Source organism: Purpureocillium takamizusanense, chromosome 4, assembly GCF_022605165.1.
Source record: "Purpureocillium takamizusanense chromosome 4, complete sequence".
NCBI lineage: Eukaryota > Fungi > Ascomycota > Sordariomycetes > Hypocreales > Ophiocordycipitaceae > Purpureocillium > Purpureocillium takamizusanense.
In genome coordinates, this window is record NC_063071.1 from 2,660,484 (window position 1) to 2,678,452 (window position 17,969).

Here is a 17,969-nt window from a genome sequence, read left to right on the forward strand (position 1 = left end):
CCGCCCATCACACGCTCTTTCTTGGTCCAGCGGACTGGCCTCGGCGACTCCCTTCTCTCCAGCTGGCAATGCGACAAGCGACGACGCACGTGCTGACGACAGCCTCCCGTCCCAGTCAGCAGTGGGCTGACTGCCAAATATCCTCGTGCTGCAGGTTGTCGGCCGTCCCCAATTGGCCCACGATAGCGGCCACAACTCGCGGCATGCCCCTGCGGGCAACGAGGTGGTTTTCGGCATGCATGCAAGGGAGCCTCATCGGTCACTCCGGCACGTCAAAGCGATGCCACTTCTGCCCACGCCTTTGTTGCCCACCGACGGGCTGTGCCCACTACCCCCAGCCAGGTCTGTTCCACGTGCCTTGCAACAAGGTGCCTAGGCAACTGTCGACGTGAAGCGGGCACACGATCCACGCGGCCCGGCCCAACAAGGTGGTGGTCAACCAAGACGCCACGACGCCCATGGCTGACCAAACAAGCCCATCAGCAGACCCTTCGGCTGGCTGATTGCGGCATCGCGATTCATAGACTGCCTTGTGTCGTCGGACAAAGCCATGTCGGCTTCCGACATCTCGCCAGCGCTCCCTGCCCCCAGACATTGCAATCAATGCGCGACTGTCGGTCCACGTACTTCGTACAGTACATGTCAACGTCTCACAGCATACCCTCCCCCGGCCAACCCTTGACGGTGCCGCCGCTTTGGTAGCAAATCAGATGTGCCTGGCCGGCGCCAGGCGCGCCACCTCAGGCTTGTCTCGACAGCCTCCGGCACGCCGCGCCGTTGGGCTTGATCAAGGGTGCAGACCCTATATCGTGGCACCCGTCAACACCAAGGATACACACACCCACAATCTCTCGGGGGCCATGGTGCGGGCGTCGAGGTTCTGGTCTGCGGCTAATCCCTGCGGCTTATTAGCAACAGCTGATCTGGCCCATTGTGCACTGCGATAAGGTCCCACGCCAACTCAGAGTTTCGCTGGGTTCTGGCTGCATGTCTCGCCTCCTGGATCCAATGGAACATTGTCGACGGTTCCGGCAAATGCAGGCGCCCGGCGACGTAGTGCCACTCGTTCTGGCGGTCAACTTGGGAGAACCTCGACCGCCTTGCGATGAGGACGGGGTGCAACACTGCATGATTCGTGATAACTGGCCGGCTCAGTCAGTGCCTTGTGAGACAGCTCTCAACATCTTCACCTCCAATCCTCGCTGGTGCAACTTCGTCGGTGCGGTGCCAGCGCGTCGCTTTCCTTGTCATCATGTCGACCACACGTCGGTTTGTGACAACGCGAACGTGTTCCGTGTGCCTCTCTGCCCCTGTTAGAGGCGAATCAACAAGAGTTCTGGGTAGGTAGCAGGGACGAGCCACAAAGAGCGTCTGCAGTGGCTACGTCGGTCGCCGCAGCAAGTGGCCTGTCGCGCATTTGTGGCGTAGAGTGGAAGCACGGCGTCTGCTGAGACTGCTTCCAATTTTCGAGCCCCTCGGAAATCCAAGGGGAGCCACTCCGTCTTATATATGCAGCAAGAGGCACCAAACACGTCACACACAGATGACACATCACTTGGGACACAGCTGTTGCTACGTACAAGCTATGTTGCGCCCTCGGAAGCCCCGTAATATAGCATGCAGCGATAGCCGCATCCCCGGTATGCTCAACGACAAGAGAAAGCCTGCTGGTTTCGCCACGTGCATGGCGTAACGCGACTACGGCACTGCGCTGCTCGTGCCCCAAGGGCCTGAGTTGTCTTCCGTGCGCAATACACGAAGGATGAGAGAATACAGAACGTCCTATTTTCCAACACCCACGGATATTATCTGCTACTTTCAGAGAAACGAGATCAGCCCGAGGACCGCCTTTCGGGCACATTACAATTCCGCTGGCTCGCATGTCATACTGAGCAGTCCGACGTGTTCGGCTCTCCGGTTCTAAATCAACGCTGGGCCGCTTTTCCCGCGCAGCCCGTACCGTGGCATCAGGTCTTCGGGAAAACATGCCCGTCAGAGCTCCTGGAGCAGGTCTGTGTTCCCAAAGCCCCGAGCAGTCGCGAAATTTCCTGATTGGGGAAACTAGTTGGCAACGCCCTCATCAAGTGAAGCAATGCGCATGTTTACTATGTTACTACACGGGCACGTGGCAAGACAAGTGCCAGAAGTCTCGGATGGGGCGATAATCGGCGCGCGCAGCTTTGTTAGGAGCCAACACGGCTTGCCTTGGGTCCGCAATGCAGCGGACTCTTTTCGCCCAGGACTCCACGACACCTTGAGCGGAGACGACAGCTAAAATTACCTGATTAGTGTCGCAAATACCGAATGTTTGCTTTAGAGCGGCCACGCACGGGCGAGTCGAATGACGAGTTGTCAGACCGGTCCGTGTAGCTCATATTAGGCAAAACCAGCCGCTTCTGCACCGCGATTCGTGCGCATCGATGCCGAGAGATACGTATCAATCGGCATAGTTATGACACTGTAGCTCGTCGTTCCCATGCGCAAACCAAAGGGAGTGCGCAGCAAGTCAGGGTGACAATGGGCGTGTTGGCTAACGGCAACGTTCTCGATCCTGCCGCCTCAGTCACTGACTTCTTACATAGAAGCAGCCCGCTGCCCGAGAGAGGGCCAAAGAAGCCACCGCGGCCACTTCGAGTACCGGTAGTGCTCGGATCCTGCTGACCCGGTTCCACGACCCGTGAAATCAAGCATCTCCCTTGCTTCAGGCACGAACCTGTGGGTGAGAGACGTCCCATCCGCTCCAGTCTGGTGGCGCCGGGTCCCGCGTGGGGTGACGAGATCTGAAGTTCACCACGGCGCCCACGACCCCGCAATATCTACTTCGGGAAGGCGTCGCCGCAGACCCCAAAATCAGGGGCAGCTCTGGCAGCGCCATCGACTTCGACAGCACCAGAAACGGAAATCTGTGGCGGGGCTACTATTAGTCCCGGCCAAAGCAGGCAGACGACGCCGGGCTGCTGGCCCACGAGGTCCGATATTTCTGGGCCCATTGGAGCAATCAACAAATGGCCATTACCCAGCGCCGTACCATTCGCAAGGCCCTGCAGAGGGGCATGGGATCGATCTCACCAGCGTGACGTAAAGCGAGCCACGAGCATGCTCGCGGAGAAAATGTCTTCGTACGGAAACAGTCTGGAATTCCGTTGCGGGTCTGGGGATGGCCGAGCGAGATACTTAAAGGCGAGAGGTTTCAACCCTTCTCGCCAGCCTCGACTCAACTCGTCTTGAAGACACAAATTTTGTCCTGCCCTCCTGCACACGACCTTTCCGGCATCACAAGACGCACGTACGGGACACTTGACGGGAGATAGACACGGTTGCTTCGCACCTGCCTGTCTGTTTAGTTGCGAGTCGACGGGTCCTATTCGCCCTTTCACACCTCCGTTGCATATACGTGTTATATTGTATTGCACTGCATCTGTGGACATCACAAGATCCCTCAAAATGGCCCCTTCAGCAATTGTCGAGGTCAGCGGGACCAACCAGATCGGCCAGGACCTCGAGCACATGTCGGACGCCATCGATGATGTCAACTGCATGAAGTACGACTCGGCATCCAAGTTTGACTCCGCCAAGGACAAGACGCAGTTCCGCCAGTACGAGGACGCCTGCGACCGCGTCAAGAACTTTTACCGCGAACAGCATGAGAAGCAAACGGTCGCCTATAACCTTGGCGCGCGGAACCGCTTCTACAACGCGTCGCGCAAGCGCCCGGAGATGACCATATGGCAGGCCATGGAGAAGCTCAACACGCTCGTCGACGAGTCGGACCCGGACACATCGCTGTCGCAGATCGAGCACCTGCTGCAGTCGGCCGAGGCCATCCGCCGCGACGGCAAGCCCCGGTGGATGCAGCTGACGGGGCTGATCCACGACCTCGGCAAGCTGATGCTCTTCTTCCCCGAGCTCGAGACCCAGGGTCAGTGGGACGTTGTGGGTGACACCTTCCCCGTCGGCTGCGCCTTCGACAAGCGCATCATCCTGCCCGAGACGTTTGCCAAGAACCCGGACGTCAAGGACCCCGTCTACAGCACCAAGCTGGGCATCTACACGCCCGGGTGCGGCCTCGACAACGTCATGCTGAGCTGGGGCCACGATGAGTACCTCTATCACGTTGTCAAGGACCAGTCGACGCTGCCCGACGAGGCGCTGGCCATGATTCGCTATCACTCCTTCTACCCCTGGCACCGCGAGGGCGCCTACCAGGAGCTCATGTGCAGGAAGGACTATGACATGCTCAAGGCTGTTCAGGCCTTCAACCCGTACGACCTGTACAGCAAGAGCGACGGCGTCCCGTCGGCGGAGGAGCTGAAGCCATACTACATGGAGCTCATTGACGAGTTTTTCCCGCAAAAGGTGATTCGGTGGTAGATGCATACTGCAAGTTGAGCAAGCGGCTGGAGGAGATGCTGTGACCAAGGAGCTTGGTTGTTCATGTCCCCCTTCTTTTTTTTTTTTCTCTTCTTTCTTTTTTCGCTTTGTCTGAGTTGTTTCCACAAGTCGACATGACCAAGTCTGATGATAGAATTAGCGCGCAATGGCTTACATGGGGGTACAATGTTACAAAGTTTGGATGATGATGCTCGAGATAACTTCCTCATTCATGAACGTGTCTGCAGGACAGGCGAGGTCGTAAAGACCCGCAGTCACCACCACTACCCGTCACCGCGGGCGTGAGTCCTGACTACCCGGGACTCCCTCTGGCTTCAAGGATAGCGCGACATATTGTATCCTAGCTACCATAGCGACGGGCGCACCCGGCTTGCAGTAATTGATCTGGCATTATATGGATAACCATGGACACACACACTCTCTCTCTCATTGTCGTGCCGTTGTTACGCGTCTTTTCGTTGTTGCGCCGGCGCTGCGGCTCGGCAGTGCAGGTATGTGGCTCGGGAGTTTTGGGGCTGGTCGTGGTGGGTGGGGGTTGGTTGGTTGCCCGAAGTGGGACAACAAACGGCGGGGAGGAGTCGCAGAACTGCAGACTTCTTGTACCTTGATGGTGATACGTACGCACCCTTTGGGTTCGAAATACGTTGAAAAACGGCGCTTCTTCTTCCCAGGGCAGGAACTGAGAAATCCCCATGTCTCGTCATCGCAGGCGTCTTTGCTGGGTAATGTCTCGTGGCTTGCACTCTAATAGCGGCAGCTGAGTGAGGCTTTCGTCGACGCGCGGCTGGAAGGTCGCCGGCTTACTTCGTACTTACATCCCACATCACGAGCCAACAAACAATACGCCCCCTCAACTTCCATGTTTCTTTACGGCGGCGCCCGCATGTGCGAGAGGCTCTAAAAGCTTGACTGCCTTTTCTTCTTCATTAGAGATCCGTGGAAGGTTACATGCCTCCTATTGACATTAGACGCGGACCATGGCAGATCCGCCGCCGTTCTTGCGGATCCCCCGCGCGATCCGCCTCATGATGTACGAGCATCTGCTGGATGTTCACGACAGCAAGACTCTCAACTTCCGCAACCACTACCTACTTCCTCTGCCAAAGTCAATACATGGCGACCAACGAATGAGGCGGTCCATCTATAATGCACTGGAGCCGACGCTGGGGAGGCGTGCGTGCAAGGCGACCTACGTCCTCGCCGACGCCTGCGACATCCACGTGGCCATCCTGGCCGTAAGTCGACAGGTCCGGTCCGAGGCACTGGCGCTGCTGTACGCCAAGCATACGTTCCACTTCGGCGGCGACATCGAGGCCGCCATCCACATGCTCGGCGATCTCTCGACCACGACGAGAGGCGTGGTGCGGGACATTGCCCTCCGCAAGGGCTGCCCCACGACCTTTATCGGCAACGACTATCCGAGCCGGGCGTCCGCGTGCGGTCTCCTGCGGACGCTGCCGCGGCTCAGGAAGCTGAGCATCGTCGTCGGGGGCGGACGGCCTCGCTCGCCGTGGGACGGCCCGAGGGAGCTGAGCGTGTCGGACCTGCGGCTGCTGTCTGATACGCGGCACGAGCTCCTGCAATGGGTCAGGGACCTGGTGGGCCTGGAGAGCCTCGAGGTGCTGGAGATGTCGGCGGACCTGGCGCCGATGGCGCCGCCGGGGACGTCGGCCATACTCATCTTTGCGGCGTTTTCGGGGTCGATTGAGACGACGCTCGTCGACTTTATGCGATTGCACCTCGGCATGCCCGCCGTGGCCGTGTCGGGTTCCAAGACGAATCTGTCACAATGACGGGGATTACGGGACGAGGGCAACCGATGCCCGATGAATTTTTGCAAACCATGTCGAGGCGAGACTCGTCGTCAATCCACGTGTGGCGTGGCTAGCTGTCGAGACATTGGCCCGTTGCCAGGGTCTGTCAGTCTGCAGGGCGTTTGGTTTGGCGTGGTGCACGGCGCAAGCGCGGGCTCGCTCGTGCTTCGGACTTGGCCTATACTCACTCGCAGGAATAGAGCAGTCAGTTGCATGGCGCATGCATCCAAGTCATTGCATCACATAATTCGAATCAAAGGAATGTCCTGTCAATGCAATCAATGTCTGAAGAGGCGGATGGATCCACGCATCTGTAATCTGCTCGCTCACACGGCGAGATTTGTATGAGCGACGGCTCACGTGATATTACGTTGCGTGTCGTGTCGTGGCCGGTGGCGCTTGCCTGCATGTTTCTGGGGCCAACTTCCCCTACCTACTAGCCCCGAACTGCTGCCAACACTGCCCTGGGACCTCCCTAGCCTAGGTACAAAGTACGTACATGCGTACGTAGACTGGCAACAGAGCTCCATTGGCCCTGCTGCTGCTGCATCTCACCTTGTCGTTCTGCGCCCCCCCAAACCAAACAAGTCGTCACCACCAGCGCCAGCCCGTTGCGCCCCAGTCACCCAACGACAACCGCCCGCCACGCCAGCATCTTCACCTCCCCGGGCTCGTTGCGCGCGTCGGTCCTCTCCCGTCGCAGCAGTCAATGTCGTCTTAGTAGACGCACAGTCCAGCGCAATCTCTCTTCCCCCGACCCTCGTCCGAGCTACCCCGCCGCTGCCGAGCCCTCGTCGACCCCCCGACCTCGTCCATCATGACGACGCCTGCGCTGCCCGAGGACCAGGCCCGCCTGCTCGAGGATGCCCTCGTGGCAGTGCGGCAGCAGACCTCGCTCATGCGGAAATGCCTCGACACCCCGGGAAAGCTCATGGACGCCCTCAAGTGCTGGTAAGGCCGTCGCATCCATCCCCCGGGAAGGGGACCTACCTGGCGTTTGGCTGACCATTGTATCATCGCGCCAGCTCGACGCTTGTCTCCGAGCTCCGTACCAGTAGCCTTGGTCCGAAGCAGTACTACGAGCTCTACATGTCCGTCTTCGACGCGCTGCGATACCTTTCCGTCCATCTCCGCGAGAACCACCCCGTCAATCATCTTGCCGACCTGTACGAACTGGTACAATATGCCGGGAATATCATCCCCCGACTGTATCTCATGATCACGGTCGGCACGGCGTACATGTCCATCGAGGATGCCCCCGTCAAGGAGCTCATGAAGGACATGATGGACATGAGCAGAGGCGTCCAACACCCCATTCGCGGCCTCTTCCTGCGGTACTACCTGTCCGGCCAGGCTAGGGACTACCTGCCCACGACAGACAGCGAAGGGCCCGAGGGCAACCTGGGCGACTCCATCAACTTTATCCTTACCAACTTTGTCGAAATGAACAAGCTGTGGGTCCGTCTGCAGCACCAAGGCCACTCGCGAGAGCGCGAACAGCGTATCCGCGAGCGCAAGGAGCTGCAGCTGCTCGTCGGGAGTAACATTGTGCGCCTGAGTCAGCTCGTCGATCTGGAAACGTACAAGTCCGGTATCCTGGGCCCCCTGCTGGAGCAGGTGGTTCAGTGCCGCGACGTTCTGGCCCAGGAGTACCTCCTTGAGGTAATCACACAAGTGTTTCCGGATGAATTCCACCTACACACGCTGGATCAGTTCCTCGCCGCCGTGTCTCGTTTAAACCCGCATGTCGACGTCAAGTCCATTGTCATCGGGCTCATGGACCGCCTATCCGAGTATGCCGACCGCGAAGGGTCTAAGGGAAAGCGTCCCGACCAGGAGAAGGCCGAGGCCGACGCGTTGGCCAAGTTGTTGGAGAAGGTGAGGTTGGAAAAGGTCGCACCGAAGCCGGCCGCCCCTCCGGAAACCGAAGTTGCGGCGGAAGAGGAGGCCTCGAGCGACTCCCCTGCTGGCGCAAACGGCGAGGGACGAGAAGCGGAGGCTGCGCCCGCGACAGGCGACGACGCCAGTACGCTAGCCGGCGAGTCCGCTGCGTCGGTTGCCGACACGGAGACGACTGCGGTGAATGGTCAGGAATCAGCGGGCGCCAACGTCCACTTGTACGAGGTCTTCTTTTCGCAAGTCAAAAACCTCGTCGAGGCACAGCATCTCCCCATTCAGGACACCATTGCGCTACTGGTCTCGCTGTGTAACCTCGCATTAAACAATTACCCGGATCGCCTCGACTACGTTGACCAGATCCTTGCTTTTGCCACGGCAAAGACGAGAGAAAACATCAACAATGCCGACTTGCATTCTCCTCCCGCCCAGCAAAGCCTCCTGGGTCTCCTTCAGGCGCCGTTGACACGATATGCCTCCATCTTCACAGCCCTGTCCCTCCCGACATACGTACCGTTGTTCCAGTGCCAGTCTTATCCCACGCGACGGGCGGTGGCGGGTGGTATTGCCAGAGCCCTTTTGAAGGACCAGACCAAGATTGTGAAGACGGATCAACTGGAGCACGTGCTCGAGATCCTATCAGTCCTCATCAAGGAGGGCTCACAAGGGCCTCAGGGGTACCCTGGCGCTGCGCAGCGACGGCCGGTGGAGACGGACGAGACGATGGAGGAGCAGGGCTGGCTCGCGAGGATAGTGCACCTGCTGCAAGCAGAAGACAACGATACGCAGTTCAAGCTGCTTCAGATGACGCGGAAAGCTTATGGCGAGGGCAACGACCGGATCCGCACGACGACGCCACCGCTGATAACGGCCTGCTTGAAATTGGCGAGGAAATTCAAGCTCCGAGAGCACTACGACGACAATTGGGAAACACAGAGCAACGCCCTGTACAAGTTTATGCACTCGGCTCTCAGCACGCTCTACACGCGGGTGAACGGCGCGGGCACGTCGGAGCTGGCGCTGCGATTGTTTTGCAGCGCTGGACAGGCTGCGGATCTGAATGGCTTCGAAGAGGTCGCATACGAGTTTTACGCGCAGGCGTTTACGGTGTACGAGGAGGCCGTGTCGGACTCCAAGGCGCAGTTCCAGGCCGTGTGCATCATCGCGTCGTCGCTGCACCAGACACGCAACTTTGGCAAGGAAAACTACGACACACTGATCACCAAGTGCGCCCAGCACGGGAGCAAGCTGCTGCGGAAGCCGGACCAGTGTCGCGCGGTGTACCTGGCGAGCCACCTGTGGTGGGCGACGCCCATTGTGGGCAATGGCGAGACGGAGGAAACAGAGGTCAGTGCAGAGCTCCTTATCGTCTGAGCGACCTGATACGACCGGAGACTAACATGATCTCGCAGCTATATCGCGACGGCAAGCGTGTGCTCGAATGTCTGCAGCGGGCTCTCCGTGTGGCTGACTCATGCATGGAAACTGCGACGTCGATTGAGCTCTTCGTCGAGATCCTGGACCGCTACGTCTATTACTTTGATCAGCAGAACGAATCGGTAGGCACAGCTGGGCTGACGCGTGGAAAGATGCGTGCTGACCCTGCGCAGGTGACGACAAAGTACCTCAACGGTCTGATTGAGCTGATTCACTCCAACTTGGCGGGCAACCAGCAAGAGACGGGGTCCATTGAGACGAGCAAGAAGCATTTTCACCAGACGCTCGAGAACATTCGAAGTCGGCAGTACGAGGGCGTGGTGCTATATCCCAGCTAAGGGTGTAGGGCGCGCGAAGAGGAACGGGGAGAAGCAGGAGAAGAAGAGTAAGAATAAGGAGAAGCAGCAGCAGCATTCAAGCGTGTATGTAGATAACCGGGAAGCCTGCGTTGGGATGGGCGGTGCGAGCATGACGACCGACAGAGTGTTTCAGTGTAAATACCTTACTACTTACTCCACTGCTTGTGAGCCGCTACCTGTGATTGTGATGTGGGTTAATTTTGTAGCTGCTTTTTTGTTTACAACTATTCCCTCATGTCCGCTAACGCTGCTGTCGTTTAGCAACGGTGTTGAGCCGGGAGGTGGTTTGCCAGGCCTTTTGGTGCACCACACACATGTTTTATATCACGCCTCGGGCCGTGGATGAGCAGGTCCAGAGCCCGCTCCTTGACGGGACATGAAGTAACCTGGCAACCTGGGTACTAACGTCAGGTATTGGGGAACTGATGATATAGGCAAATTGACAGCAGCAGGCAGGGCCTCGAATTCTGGGGATTTGAGGATGGATCCGTCCGCTGCGGCGCCAAGCGCACGGATTATTGGGCCCCCACTAAAGCTCCGCCACTGAGGGAGCTGCTGCGGCGGAGCATGGCGGTAATAAGGGGGGCAGCCAGCATGAGGTGCTAACTTAAGGTACTAAGGTACCTAAATAGGGGACTTCAAGGTTGCCTGTGGTGGCTTGCCTCGCCCAGAGTTACAGTGGCCCCTGTTCCCCAACTCGGCTCCTGTCCACTGGTAGACCTACTAAGCGCACTCACCTGGGGAAGTGTCAGCGGTGCCGCGGTGCGTGTCCGCGCGGTTCCGAGCCCAAGCCCAAGGTTACGTGGCTGCCATGGTTCCCGTTCCGTCGCCCCGTCCATGTCTCCTCATCCTCGTCTCGACACACCTTAATTCCACCTCCGCCTCGCGACGCCAATTTCATTCCCGCCATCGACGTCCTGGCAGCGGCAGCGGCAGCGGCTGATCGACCAGATGCGCCGTAATTCGCCCTCGCTGCATAGACGCTGACGGCCTCGACCCGGTCGCTTGGCCATTCACCCGACGCTCGCTCCTTGAACCACCCACACACGGCCGCCCGCCCACCCCCTTGGTCACTGGCTCTCCATTTCCATCGACGACGCTCCCTCGAACCACCACCGTTGGCCTGCATGGCCGCCGACCGTGCCTTTGCCGACCGGACACGCAAGCGACTGCCTGGCAGTTGCGCCTAGTGCACGATGCCTTCGGAGAAGCAGCCCTTCTACGACCCCGTCCCGCCGACATACGATGAGGCCGTCGCCGGCAGCAGCCGCCGCGACCCCCGGGCTTGGGCCGACGAGCGCGACGCCACCGAGGCTGAGGCGCAATCACTCCTTCCACACGCAGAATCTTCGGGGAGCTCATCCCGGCGACCCAACGGCTACCGCGCACCGACGGTAGAAACGGACGACGAGTCGAGCCTCTTTGGGAGCGACAGCGATGACGATGACGACGAGGAGGCCGCCCAAGTGCGGCGCGAGATGCAAGAGATGGAGATTGAGGAGCCCTCGCGCTCGCGAGGCTCGTCATGGGGCAAAAGGATAGGTTTTGGACTCTCACTACCTCGGTGGAAGTGGTCGTGGAGGCCGAGGCTACCGCGCTTCCGTATCCGGCTGCCCTCACGGGCACCCGCCGCGGAGAGCACCGAGACAACTGAAGAAGGCGAGGAAGCGACCGATACGCGGAGATTGCGGTGGCCGAAGCTCGACAGATTGACCATGGTGCTGGTGTTCGCTCGCATCATTGCTCTCTTTATCGTGTTGGGCTTCCTCTACTTCCTCTTCGCCAGCGGCGTCTTCGGCAACCTGTCGTCGCGCCTCAACGGCGGCATGCGCTTCGACCCGGAGGACCTGCGCCAGTTCCTGCAGGGCAGGGTCGAGCCCATGCGGCTGCGCGCGTCGGTGCAACATTTCTCCAACTACGCGCACATTGCTGGCACCGAGGGCGACTACGCCACGGCAATGGATGTGAAGAGCATGTTCAGCCGGGCTGGACTGGATAAGGTGTCGGTGGACGAGTACTACGTCTACGTCAACTACCCCACAAAGGACGGCAGGGCCGTCCAAATAATGGACGACAAAGGCGAAAAGGCGATCTGGACGGCGAAGCTGGAAGAGGAGGAACGGGGCGGCGAGACGGCCGGGCGCCAGACGTATGCGTTCCATGGGCATTCCAAGGCTGGAGATGTCAAGGGCCCGCTCATCTACGCCAACTACGGCTCGCGAGACGACTTCAAGAAGCTCAAGGACAAGGGCATCGACACCAAAGGCGCCATTGCGCTGGTGCGATACTACGGCACCGAGACCGACCGGGCACTCAAGGTAAAGGCGGCCGAGCTTGCGGGGTTCGCGGGTTGCATCATCTACAGCGACCCCGCCGAGGACGGGTACCTGAAGGGGCCTGTCGCACCCGAAGGCCGCTTCATGCCCCAAGACGGCGTCCAGCGCGGCGCCGTCAGCCTCATGAGCTGGATGGTGGGCGACGTGCTGACGCCGGGGTGGGAGAGCAAAAAGGATAGGCCGCGCATGAAGGTCAACGAGACGGCGGGTTTGGTCAAGATTCCGAGCCTGCCGCTGGCGTGGCGGGATGCACAGGTCCTGCTGCAACACCTCAAGGGCCATGGCGACAAGGTACCGGATGGGTGGAAGGGGGGCGTGCCGGACGTGGAGTGGTGGACGGGCGACCATTCGTCGCCGATTGTGCGCCTCAAGAACGAGCAGGACGAGAACGAGCAACAGCCCATCTGGAACGTGTACGGCAAAATTGTCGGCATGGAGCAGAGCGACCGGGCCATCATCCTCGGCAACCACCGCGACGCGTGGGCGTTTGGCGCGACTGACCCGCACTCGGGGACGGCCATCATGATTGAGCTGGCGCGCATCTTCGGCGACCTGGTGGCGCGAGGCTGGAGGCCGCTGCGGACCATCGAGTTCATGTCGTGGGATGCGGAAGAGTACAACCTGATCGGGTCGACCGAGTACGTGGAGAACAACCTCGAGGTGCTCCGGGAGCGCGCTTACGCCTACATCAACCTCGATACGGTGGTGACGGGCACCGAGTTTCGCGCCGCGGGCTCGCCGATTTTGGAAAAGGCCCTGCTCCGGGCCCTGGACCGGGTGACGGACCCCAAGACGAACACGACGATGCGGCAGTCGTGGAAGCCACCCAAGGGCCGGATGGACGGGCTGGGGGCGGGCAGTGACTACGTGGCGTTCCAGGACATTGCGGGGACGAGCTCGCTGGACCTCATGTTCCAGGGCGACATGTTCCCTTACCACTCGAGCTACGCCGACTTTGCGCTCGTGGAGAACGTCATTGACCCGGGGTTCGTATACCACCACGCGCTGGCGCAGGTCGTGGGGCTGATTATGCTCGACCTGGCGGACCGGGCGGTGCTGCCGTTTGACCCCGTGGTCTACGCCGAGGCCCTCAAGGGCTGGGTGCACGATCTGAGCAAGTGGATAGACGGTCGGGGTGGCAACAACGACGAGCGGACGAGGCTGCCGATCAAGGAGCTCGAGGACGCCGTCGCGCTGGTCAAGAGCAACGCCGAGGAGTTTGCCAAATGGGAGCTCGAGTGGGACCACCAAGTGCTGCAGACGGCGGGGTGGGAAGCCAACGACCTCGGGGCGAAGCGCATCATCTTCAACGACAAGATGGCTGCGTTCGACACGGCCCTGCTGGACCTGGAGCTCGGCGGAGGGGTGAGTACATTATCTGCCCTTGTTCAGTGCGGCCCTCCTGACCGGTGGCCATACTGCGTCGCCGGGGTAGGATTGATATAGACATACATGCTGACCGGGCTTTGCACAGATCCCCAACCGCACGCAGTTCAAGCACGTCGTGTTCGGACCGCAGTTGTGGTCGGGCTACGACGAGAGCTACTTCCCAGCCATCCGCGACACGGTCGAGGCGGGCGACTGGGAGTTGGCGCGGCGCATCATGGCCAAGACGTCGGCGATTCTGCGCAGCGCGGCGACGGTCCTCCAAATGGAGAAGTAAGGAGGGGGCGATATCCCCCCGAGATGCGGTGAGACGAACAGTCTACTATTCCCTTGTACAACTTTGGCTACAAATCGCGTGGGCTGCGGACCCTTGTGGGGGGTTTGCTTGCTTGCTCGCTGAAGAGGAGGAAGAAGCATCAGATATGTCGCGGGCGCTATTCCTACCCCCCCTTTTTTGGTTTTTGGACTCTTGACATGCCTCGTCCGGCCGTTGGGTTCCGTGTCTTTTTTTGTTGTTGTATTGTGTCACTCGTCTGCACGGGCACGGAGCGTGTGTGCTCTTGGGGCCCTCGGCAGAGCGGTCATTGCATGGAGTTGGGATTGCTTGGAACGGCCGGTCCCGGGGAGTAGGCCGAGGGGACGGTCGTGTCTGAAGTCGATGAATAGCATTAGCGCCATCCTCGACGGTCTGTCTTTTTGTTCTAATTTGTCTGTGGTTACTGTGGCAGAAAGCGTCGTATGGGGAATTATGATCTGAGTGAACAGCGCTTCTTTGTCTTTTGATTCCGATCTCTTTGTAGTACGTGTATATGTCGCCGCTTGACGGGGCATTATCATCATCATCATCAGCACTGCGTCGTCATACACGCTCCTCCACCCGCAGCTCCCGCGCCGTCTCGCAACCCGTTCTTTCTTTATTTCACTCGGAGCTTAGCACCGGCTGCTGCTGCTGCTGCTGTTTCTTCTGCTCGTCATTGTACACCCCGACCGACACCAGCCTCCCCACGACGTCGTACTTCTCCAGGAAGCGCTCCTCCCAGCCGCGCAGGGCCTCCATCTCATCGGGCCCCAGGTCGGCGAGGTCGTCGAGCGGGCCGTCGAGGTCCTCGGTGAGCATGTCCTCGTCAAAGGACCCGCAGGCGAGGCCGCGGCTGGCGTCGCGGCCGGCGAAGTTGGCGTAGGGGCCGCCGGGGCCGTAGAAGTTGCGCCCGCGGGAGACGTCGAAGACGCGGCCGCGGACGGCGAAGTAGACGGGTGGTGGTGCGGATGCGTCGCCCGGGGAGGAGGAGGAGGTGGTGGTGTTGGTGGTGCCGTTGAAGGGGAGGAGAGTGCGGGGGGTGTAGGTGCGGAAGACGGTGGGGGGAGGGCCGCGCGGGAGGGTCGGGTAGGAGGAGGATGAGGAGGAGGAGAAGAGGGTTTTGTAGAGGGTGTAGAGGAGGAGGGAGAGGAGGATGAGGTTGAGGGGCGTGATGAGGGCGGAGCTGGATGGGAGATGGAGAGTCAGTAGAGCGAGCGAGCGAGGAGGAGAGGTCGAGGATCTGGAAGGAGGATTTTACCTGGAGGGCTGCTTGGCGGCCTCGTGGGCCATGCGGTGCTCGACGTAGTCCATGACGGACGGACGGATTCGTGCGCGCGGGTGGAGGAAGTGAAGCCGCTGCGTTGCGTTGCGCTTCTCGTGGAGCGGATGGACGAAGATGACGGGAAGAGAGGAGGAATATGGATGGATGGATGAGGCGGACGGGACAGACGGCAGTCGTGAGACGTGGGGCCGCTCGTGTCAATCAGTACAGTCAGCTCCGCGCCGTTCCGGGGAAGGAAGGGTTTCGTTACGTTAGTACCGCAGTGGGCCGACAGGGGTCCAGGACTTCAGGTACGTACAGCAGGTACCTCGGTACATTAGTACCGGGCCGCACCGCTGCGCACCGACGCGATGACGACAGTTCCAATTCTTTCGTAACCTTGCATATGCTGCTCGCACGCTGGTCTGGTTTGGTCTGGTGGTAGTAGTGGTGGGCGGAAAGATAAATGGTATGTGGATGCGATAACAGTACGAGTATATACCGCTGCGAAGATGTATATCTAGATAGGTATTATATGCTAGAGGGTGCGTGGCTGGTTGCTGTTCGTAAAGTCTTGGTCTAGACTCTATAGTATACCTTGGCTGTGCGGCGCTGGCATTGGAGGAGCCTGATGGAGAAGCGGGCGGTCAACATTGAAGCCATTGATGACAACCCGGCAAGCCTTTGGCTATGTTTCATCTTTTTTCATTTCATTCTAGTATTCATCCTGTAGGGTTTTGTTTCGCTGTCAGACGTTGAGGAGTTCAAAGTCGGATGTGCGAAAGCAGTGCGACCGTCGTGTGATAGCTGCGAGACCCTTCAAGTATCTCGTATAGATTAGGACATAAGACTTATATCCACGTCTCCTCGTCATCCCGACGTTCACGTCGAGTATTCCCCTCCCCATCCCTTCCCACCGCGGCAGAACAAAAGCCCAGTTCCCCATCACGCCTCCGTACAGCCTCATGCTTCATGCTTCATCTCGCCGCGCCTCCCACTCCTCCTCCAGCATCCCCATGGCCACCAGGTCCCACCACCGCCTGTCGAAGCGCACCCTCCCGCGCAGCCGCCCCTCCTCGACGAAGCCCGCCCGCCGGTACAGCGCCAGCGCGCGCTCGTTGTACGCCGCCGCCTGCAGGCCCACGCGGTGCAGCCCCCCGTGCCGGAACCCCCAGTCCACGAGCCACGCGAGCGCCTCGCCGCCCAGCCCGCCCCGGCCCTGCGCGCCCGCGACCAGGCAGAGCGCCACGTCGGCGGACCGGTGGTGCGGCGCGGACGGCGCGGTGGCGTGGAGGGCTGCGAAGCCGATGCGCCGAGGGTGGTGGGACTTGCTGCTGCTGCTCTTGCCAGTGGTGGTGTTGTTGGGGACGTCATTGTAGCCGGTTGCTGCTGATGCGGTCTTTGGCTCATCGCCAGAGGGAAGTTTCCTCTCCTCCTTCTCGACACCTTCGTTCTCGACATCGTCATCGTCCTCCCGGAGGCACACCACCACGGCGATCAGACACCCCGCAATGGCATCCACGTACGCGGCGCTCTGCTTGCGCGTCTGCGGCCGCAGCAGGTCGCCCGTCGAGAGCGCCTCGACGACCGGGTCGTTGGACACGTGCTCGTGCATCCACGCCTGCAGCTCCTCGTCCTGCGCGTCGAACGGCCGGTACACGAGCCGCGCCGAGCGCCAGGCGGTGCTGGCCGCGGCGACGACCGAGTCCATGCTGGCTGCGTGCAGTCGCTTCGCGGCTTTCTTTTACTCTCTTTCTGTCTGTCTCTGTCTTCTTTTTTATAAGTATCTCGGGTGGTTGAGAACGGTAAGGGGCGTGGATAGGTGCAGGGTTATGTCCAATGCGTATGTATAAAAGACGAGAGCCGACCGCTGACGACTTGGTGGATCTGCCATCTATTGCTCTGCCGCTCATGACAGCGACTGGGGCTTCCCGCGCCGTGCTTTTATATCTTCATCCTGTCCCATGAGTGCGTGTAAATTGCACCGCGCGCCCTCCGCAGTCATGCGCATGCACACGCAACCGGCGTCGTCTACCCGCCCATCCCGCCGTCCTCGTCGGTCGCGCCTCTCCGCGGTGGGAGGGGGTGCCAGGGAAGTGCGTAATAGTAATTTGCCTATATACACGAGCATGCCCTGCCACGATGGTGGGTGGTGGGTGGTGTACGCAAGAACTTTACGCTAGCTGCGTGATAGAGACCGCGAGTTGCGTTGCGCGGCAGCGAGTCTCCTTGCCGTTAGCTCGGCGACGATCTGCTGGTGCCCGGGGTCGTGCCCTGAATCGTCAGCGAGGCGTGATATAGGCTTGTCAACGACGAGCGGGCAGATGAGCGTGATGATTGATCACTGACGAGGAAAGGCCATGCATGGCACTCGTTGATGCTTTGCTTCAGTCAAGAGCAAGAGCTGAGTAAAATAAACTTCCTGTCTTGAAGAGATCGTGGTGAGCCTCGTACTAACTCTGCCGCGCGCGCGCGCAACTGTAACGCACCCAGTCTTTCGATCGACTCTTGCCCGTTCTAATCTCACGGCTGACAATCTGTTAACTTGTCGACATCCTACAAGGTCATGACAATTTCTGCAACGTCGTGATAGCTACGTATGCGTAATAAGGTAATAAAACCTCATGCAACAACACACCCAGAAGCTCGTTCGCAACGCTCCGTCAGCCATGTGCCTAGTGTTATAATTCGTGCGGTGCTGCGGTATCTGCCTCGTTTAGACATACACATACACAGGTGCCACCCCAAAGAGAGAGAGAGAGAGAGAGAGAGAGAGAGAGAGAGAGAGAG

The 17,969-nt window shown here is 59.7% G+C and overlaps 6 protein-coding genes across 6 annotated transcripts; 4 read left to right on the forward strand and 2 right to left on the reverse strand.

Moving 5' to 3' along the window:
* Window positions 1-3,444: 3,444 nt before the first annotated feature.
* JDV02_005459 (Inositol oxygenase) lies at window positions 3,445-4,371 on the forward strand (the record flags this gene model as incomplete). The annotated part of the gene is made up of 1 exon (XM_047986763.1): window positions 3,445-4,371. One exon carries the CDS (start codon window positions 3,445-3,447, stop codon window positions 4,369-4,371), a length of 927 nt encoding a protein of 308 aa, XP_047842746.1.
* A 713-nt stretch (window positions 4,372-5,084) lies between these two features.
* On the forward strand, window positions 5,085-6,357 carry JDV02_005460 (uncharacterized protein). Its single transcript, XM_047986764.1, has one exon. It carries the CDS (start codon window positions 5,370-5,372, stop codon window positions 6,183-6,185), a length of 816 nt encoding a protein of 271 aa, XP_047842747.1. The 5' UTR covers window positions 5,085-5,369; the 3' UTR covers window positions 6,186-6,357.
* A 290-nt stretch (window positions 6,358-6,647) lies between these two features.
* vps35 (retromer complex subunit Vps35) lies at window positions 6,648-10,092 on the forward strand. The gene is made up of 4 exons (XM_047986765.1): window positions 6,648-7,157; window positions 7,232-9,449; window positions 9,515-9,661; window positions 9,713-10,092. Exons 1-4 carry the CDS (start codon window positions 7,024-7,026, stop codon window positions 9,875-9,877), a joined length of 2,664 nt encoding a protein of 887 aa, XP_047842748.1. The 5' UTR covers window positions 6,648-7,023; the 3' UTR covers window positions 9,878-10,092.
* Window positions 10,093-10,644: 552 nt separating this feature from the next.
* JDV02_005462 (Glutamate carboxypeptidase II) lies at window positions 10,645-14,476 on the forward strand. The gene is made up of 2 exons (XM_047986766.1): window positions 10,645-13,599; window positions 13,709-14,476. Exons 1-2 carry the CDS (start codon window positions 11,095-11,097, stop codon window positions 13,895-13,897), a joined length of 2,694 nt encoding a protein of 897 aa, XP_047842749.1. The 5' UTR covers window positions 10,645-11,094; the 3' UTR covers window positions 13,898-14,476.
* DAP1 (Dihydrodipicolinate synthase) lies at window positions 14,292-15,358 on the reverse strand. Its single transcript, XM_047986767.1, has 2 exons — window positions 15,177-15,358; window positions 14,292-15,101 (listed from the first exon to the last, which is right to left on the reverse strand). Exons 1-2 carry the CDS (start codon window positions 15,227-15,229, stop codon window positions 14,540-14,542), a joined length of 615 nt encoding a protein of 204 aa, XP_047842750.1. The 5' UTR covers window positions 15,230-15,358; the 3' UTR covers window positions 14,292-14,539.
* Window positions 15,359-16,149: 791 nt separating this feature from the next.
* JDV02_005464 (uncharacterized protein) lies at window positions 16,150-16,890 on the reverse strand (the record flags this gene model as incomplete). Its single annotated transcript, XM_047986768.1, has 1 exon — window positions 16,150-16,890. One exon carries the CDS (start codon window positions 16,888-16,890, stop codon window positions 16,150-16,152), a length of 741 nt encoding a protein of 246 aa, XP_047842751.1.
* Between the last annotated feature and the right edge of the window lie 1,079 nt (window positions 16,891-17,969).

Bases quoted from the DNA above. Each gene is read 5' to 3' on its own strand.
- JDV02_005460 (XM_047986764.1), top strand. From the start codon at position 5,370: ATGGCAGATCCGCCGCCGTTCTTGCGGATCCCCCGCGCGATCCGCCTC.
- vps35 (XM_047986765.1), top strand. From the start codon at position 7,024: ATGACGACGCCTGCGCTGCCCGAGGACCAGGCCCGCCTGCTCGAGGAT. The intron at 7,158-7,231 runs GTAAGGCCGTCG...TCATCGCGCCAG, and splicing joins ATGGACGCCCTCAAGTGCTG to CTCGACGCTTGTCTCCGAGC. The intron at 9,450-9,514 runs GTCAGTGCAGAG...ATGATCTCGCAG, and splicing joins GCGAGACGGAGGAAACAGAG to CTATATCGCGACGGCAAGCG.
- JDV02_005462 (XM_047986766.1), top strand. From the start codon at position 11,095: ATGCCTTCGGAGAAGCAGCCCTTCTACGACCCCGTCCCGCCGACATAC. The intron at 13,600-13,708 runs GTGAGTACATTA...GGCTTTGCACAG, and splicing joins ACCTGGAGCTCGGCGGAGGG to ATCCCCAACCGCACGCAGTT.
- DAP1 (XM_047986767.1), bottom strand. From the start codon at position 15,229: ATGGACTACGTCGAGCACCGCATGGCCCACGAGGCCGCCAAGCAGCCC. The intron at 15,102-15,176 runs GTAAAATCCTCC...TCTCCCATCCAG, and splicing joins GCCGCCAAGCAGCCCTCCAG to CTCCGCCCTCATCACGCCCC.